Source organism: Triticum urartu, chromosome 6, assembly GCF_003073215.2.
Source record: "Triticum urartu cultivar G1812 chromosome 6, Tu2.1, whole genome shotgun sequence".
Lineage (NCBI taxonomy): Eukaryota > Viridiplantae > Streptophyta > Magnoliopsida > Poales > Poaceae > Triticum > Triticum urartu.
The window spans coordinates 375,222,964-375,228,865 of NC_053027.1; the positions used below are offsets into that span (position 1 = coordinate 375,222,964).

Consider the following 5,902-nt stretch of genomic DNA (forward strand, 5'->3'; position numbering starts at 1 on the left):
TCGGCACACCGCACACAAATATCTAGATAAAATAGATAATGTGGCAAACAATAAATGAAAAAAAAAGCATGTGATAACATAGCTAGTTACTATTAGTATGAATAACATCACACATGTCAAAGCAAGATGAGTCTATAGCCTAATAAATAAAGTGTTGCATCTTACCACACATATGTTACTCCTCACTATAGAGGTAGTAACATAGAATAGTAACATGGACATGTTACTACTTTATGTTACTATCTATTGATGATTGTACCAGGTGTATGCTAACAGGTTGATTGTCATGGTGCTCCACTTGCTTCTTCCTTGCATCCAACTCTGGGTTTTTTTCCTCTTTGAAATCCGTGTTCACAAATCATGGCGTCGTGTGAAGGACGCTCGACATCATCGTGCTAGTCAAAGTCTTTCCTTTAAAGGAGCTATCATGTGGATTTTGGACAAGACAACTTCATTGGTTTTTTCGTTGAAGAAACCGCAATATATGAAAAACACGGAATGTAGATGCAAGGCCCCTCCCTTCTGGCATAGACAGACCAAAGCATAGATAGAATCATCTACGCGACTCCTTCGAGGCTTCGACCCGTCCTTCGAACCACAAATGCTAATCCATGCATTATGCTGGGGGACGTAGATCGGATCTCGACCGTCACCCTGGCAATGCACTTTTCTGTTGAAAATTGACAACAATCATTAAACCTCAAGCCTTAAGGTAATTAACGACATGAATAAGCTTCTGAGACCACCATCTTGAATCTATCTCCTTCCTCTAGCTTTTATCGTTCGATTTGGTATACAACCATATCAATGTGTTCCCTCTCGACACCTCTTATACTTTCACATGCTGGAACAAGAGGCCACATCGGGTAAGATTGAAGGGGGCAAGAGTACCTGAGTTAATCTAGTTGATCCAGTTGTCATGAGGAACAAGAGTGCTTAAGTTCCTAGTTGTTGATCTGTCCATATACCAATATTTGGTCACCATGTAATTTTGACCTTTGTGCATGTTAAGATATTGGGCAAGTCAAATGATAGTATGCCAAACATGGTAATGCCCTATAATCCCTGGAGGGGATATGTGTGTAATCAAATGAGCTTTCATTGGTGCATCAAACGTTTTTAACCGGGTATGGACCAAAGGTAAGTCGATTGTTCTCATTCAAGCATATTTTGTTCAAAGTCGGGATGGCGTAATTCCATGATCTCATCGCTCCCTCCGTCTAGCACATCATCTTGGATGCAATGACTTTTGACTCATGTTGTGTGGGCATAATCAACAATCATGGCTGGAAGAAGATCTTACCTCTCGATGCTATATGGTATCGATGTGTTTTGAGAGTGAATGCATATCAGTGGGTTTCCTACTAGTGTCACAACTCACTATCGCTCCTTTCCATCTTCCTTGAGCTTTTGGTGTGTAAGAACTGGGTATATTTCCGTCGAGCAATTAGTGGGAAAGGGGTAAAGCTTGGTTGGAATATGGCATGTGATGAGATAGAAATGCTCGGCACCAATTGGGGCTCTTATAGTGAATAACCAACAGTGCCATTTTTTTTGTTAGTATGGTGAAATCCTAGGATTTGCGTCGATGGTTAGTCAAATCTATTTTTCATCAATATTAGCCAAAATATGATTGTTAAAATCTTAATTAAAACACATGCGAGCCTATGAAATCATTTGAACTCAAAATAAGCACAAGGGTAACTCTCAGCTTTTGAATAGGCTGCAAAGAATAGCAAAACCACCAATTATATCTTGGGTTGCTCCGCTAGTGTCAACAGTGGAATTGGGTGAGGTTCCTCAACCATTTTGCGGTAGTGACCAGGCTATGGTCTCATTTTCTCTCCTTGGTGTCTATATGATGCGATATATCGCTGTATGTGTGTTCATGTTCCCCGTTGTCGTTGTGGTGTTTTCTTCACCGTTGTTCCGAACATGGCGTAATTTAGTCTAAAAAATGGTTCGACTCCAATATTTTTTATCTACATAAGGCTTTTACCATGACGACTTCTTCTTCAAGGCGTTGGTATAGCTGGACCTTAGCATGTCCTTTTTCTAACTACGTGATACAATGTTAGGCCGATTCCTACGATGAAGGAAGTGGGGAAGGGCTCGTGCTAGTGATCGGGCTATGTAAGAACCAAGTCCTATTTTGCTAATTTTCTGAAATATCTTCTATCGTCGGCGACCGGAGCGTAGCCAAATGGTTAGGTTTCTTGGGGTTAAACCAGCCCACCCAATCCTAAACTTGGCACTTGTGCACACATTTTTTTGAATTTATTTTAAGGGTGTGTCTAGGGCACATCTAGATGTGCTCTAGTTATTGCACATCTGAGTGAGTGAATCAAGTATAAAGAGGAAAAGAAAAAAGAAAAAAAAATATCCACACGAATCTCAACGCAAGATCAATGACATAGGACTTAGATATGCAATACTTATGCACATCTAGATGTGCTTTAGCAAAAATGTTATTTTAATTTTTTCGACAATGTTTGTTTAGAGGAGACGTTTCTGTCAACTAAGAGGCGTTTGTGTCGACTTTGTCAATCTAAGATATTGTGTCGGCCGGGTAAGGTGCTCTTAGAAATAGGATGTGTGTACGTACGTCCATAGGGTGAGTGTACATGCGTATATGATTATACTATATGTTAAAAAAAGTTCATGAAAAGTTTACAACACCACATGATTAGACACACAAAAAATAATGCTCAACGGCCTTGTAATCTGAACCTTTGGGGATCGTATGTATGAAACCTATTAATTAATCTTGCAATCTCTTATCTTCTCCATTTTCTTGGAGCTTCAGAGGTTGCATTGCATCTGAGCATATCGTGGACGAACATAAAGAAAGAAAGGGCTGTTCTTCATCATCGAGCTTACTGCATAAACGGCGGGCCGATGCATGCATCGCTTGTGTGTAATCGTAAAAGCCGATCGATCGTGCGTCAGATCAGACGTTGATCCCTTGCATCATGATCTTGAACTCGCCGAAGTCGACGCGGCCGTCGCTGTCGCGGTCGACGTTGCAGATCATCTCCCGGACGTTGGCCAGGCTGCTGGCCTCGGGCATGCCCAGCTTCTTGAGCACCTCCTGCAGCTCCGACGCCGAGATGAAGCCGTCGCCGTCGACGTCGAACACCTTGAAGGCCTCCCGCATCTCCTCCTCGTCCTGCCCGCCGGCGCCGCCCTCCTCGGCGTCGTCGGCGAGGGCGCCGAAGAGCGCGTCGCCGAGCGCGCGGTGGAGGCCCTCGAAGTCCTCGAAGCGGAGCCCGGAGGCGCCGGGCGGCACGTGCGCACCGACGGTGGCGGCCAGGCTGGCGCGGTCCGCCTCCAGCCCGAGCGCGTCCAGCGCCTGCGCCAGCTCGTCCACCGTGATCTCGCCGTCGCCGTTGCGGTCGAACATGTCGAAGACGCGCCGCAGCCGCACCGCGTTCAGGCTGCCGTTGCGCAGGCGGAACGACGGCGACGGCGAGCCCTTGGACAGGGCCTTGGCCGCGCCCTGGCTCTGCTGATGCTCGCCGGCCATTGCCTTGCTTATTTTCGGACGGTGTGGGGAGGAGGACCGCGCCGAGACTCTCGCAGCTTTATAGGACGGGGGGTGGAAGGAGGAGCGGGGCCGCGTCGTGTCCCCGGCGGAGGCGGAGGGCTGGCTTGGCTTCGTTCCTTCCTTTTTCTCTGCCGGGAAATCCATCGCCTACCATACTATTTCCGTGGAAACAGCCGATCGGAACCGACTCACGGTGGACGTGCTGGATCTGTTAGGTATGTCCCCGGCAGTAGGCAGCACACTTTCGCACCGGCTCGGGTTGGCTTTGCTCTCTTCGTTTCTGGGCCTCTGGTTCCATGGAAGCTCGCATTCATACCTTTTGTCTGCCTCACTGACTGTGGTTCGTTTTTCCTGTGTCTTCTGGTTCCATGTCCCATATTTCCCTCTTTCTGTTTATTTTTTTCATGGACTCTTTCTGATTTAAAAGGTCTACGTGTCGGCTAGATGGATAGTTCGCCAAATATAATATAATACAAACTAGCAAAAGGGCTGGTGCGTTGCAACGGGGAAAATAATTCATAATCTTCAATGGCAACGACCACATTTTGCTGCATCACTGAGATATACTATCACTCTACATTTCGTGAAATCATGAAAAAATAATAAACTCGTGAACATTTTTCAACTTCGTGAACACTTTTATAAATTTTGAAACATTTTTTAAATTCATGAACATTTTATACTATTTGCAAACATTTTTTCATATAATTTTCTTGAATCGGCGAACATTTCTAGAATCAACGGACATTTTTGGAAATTAGTGGAACAAATTTTGAAATTCATGAACATTTTTTTGGTTTAACAAACATATTTTGGAATGCACGACCATTTTTGAATTAATGAACATTTTATGAATGAATAAACTATTTTGTAAGTCATGATATTTTTTGAATTTTAGGATATTTTTTCATTCATGAATATTTTATGAGTTGGCCAAAATTTGTGCAATTACATTAACATTTTTTAATAAAAAAACTTTTTAAAAAATCACGAACATTTATTGTTTCACCAACATTTTTTTCAAAATTTCAAACACTTTTTGAATAAGCAAACATTTTTTTGCAGAATCGCAAACATTTTTTGAATCCACAAACATTTTATCATTTAGTGAACATTTTATTTCAAAATTATCAGTTTTTTAAGGATGGTAATGGGCGAGACCACTCTAGCAGGCACCTGTACTCGCCGCCCCCTCTGCTTTGTTCGGGGATATGGAGTCGGCCCAATGGTTGACGGTTCATTGGTCGCTTGCCTAATGTCCTGTAACATCCTTGATGCGACTATATTTCCCACGTGTCGAGACACGACTTAGAGACATAATCGCATTGAAGGCATATGTCGCAAGTAAGGTAATCTTTACACATCCCATGTAATATAATAATAAAAGAGAGATAACATAGTTGACTTACACTCGCCACGTCAATCAAGGTACATAAATAACATTACAACATCCAAACTCTTATGGCCCGACTACGGCGCCAAAATAAAAGATAACCCAACATGCGACACGGTCCCGATCACCCCCAACTGGGCACCACTACTGATCATCAGGAAAGGAAATATAATAACGTTGAGAGTCCTCGTCGAACTCCCACTTGAGCTTGAGCGCGTCACCTGGAGCGGAATCATTAGGCCCTGCATCTGGTGTAATAGTAATCTGTGAGCCACAGGGACTCAGCAATCTCGCACCCTCGCGATCAAGACTATTTAAGCTTATAGGTAAGGCAAGGTAAAAGTAAGTGGGGCTGCAGCAAGCGACTAGCATAAATGGTGGCTAACCTGTTCGCAAAAAAGAGCGAGAAGAGGAGGCAAAGCGCGAGCGAGAAATTAGAGAACAACCTGCGCAAGCATTACTCCAACACCGTGTCCACTTCCCGGACTCCGCCAGAAGAGGCCATCACGGTAACACACTCAGTTGATTCATTTTAATTAAGTTAAGGTTCAAGTTATCTACAACCGGACATTAACAAATTCCCATTTGCCCATAACCGCGGGCACGGCTTTCGAAAGTTCAAATCCCTGCAGGGGAGTCCCAACTTAGCCCATGACAAGCTCTCACGATCAACGAAGGAATAGACCTCCTCCCAAGACGTTCCAATCAGACTCGGTATCTCGGTTCTTCAAGACACTTCGATAGGTTAAAACAAGACCAGCAACACCACCCGAATGTGCCGACAAATCCCGATAGGAGCTGCACATATCTCGTTCTCAGGGCACACTCAGATAGCTCAAGCTACGAGTAAAACCAACCCTCGAGTTTCCCCGAGGTGGCCCCGCAGGCTGCCTGGTTCGGACCAACACTCAGAGGAGCACTGGCCCGGGGGGGGGGGGTTAAAATAAGATGACCCTCGGGCT

At 44.5% G+C, this 5,902-nt stretch overlaps 1 protein-coding gene across 1 annotated transcript; it reads right to left on the minus strand.

The window, feature by feature from the left end:
• Window positions 1-2,718: 2,718 nt before the first annotated feature.
• On the minus strand, window positions 2,719-3,685 carry LOC125517608 (probable calcium-binding protein CML24). Its single transcript, XM_048682816.1, has one exon. The coding sequence runs from the start codon at window positions 3,524-3,526 to the stop codon at window positions 2,951-2,953; it is 576 nt and encodes a 191-aa protein (XP_048538773.1). The 5' UTR covers window positions 3,527-3,685; the 3' UTR covers window positions 2,719-2,950.
• Between the last annotated feature and the right edge of the window lie 2,217 nt (window positions 3,686-5,902).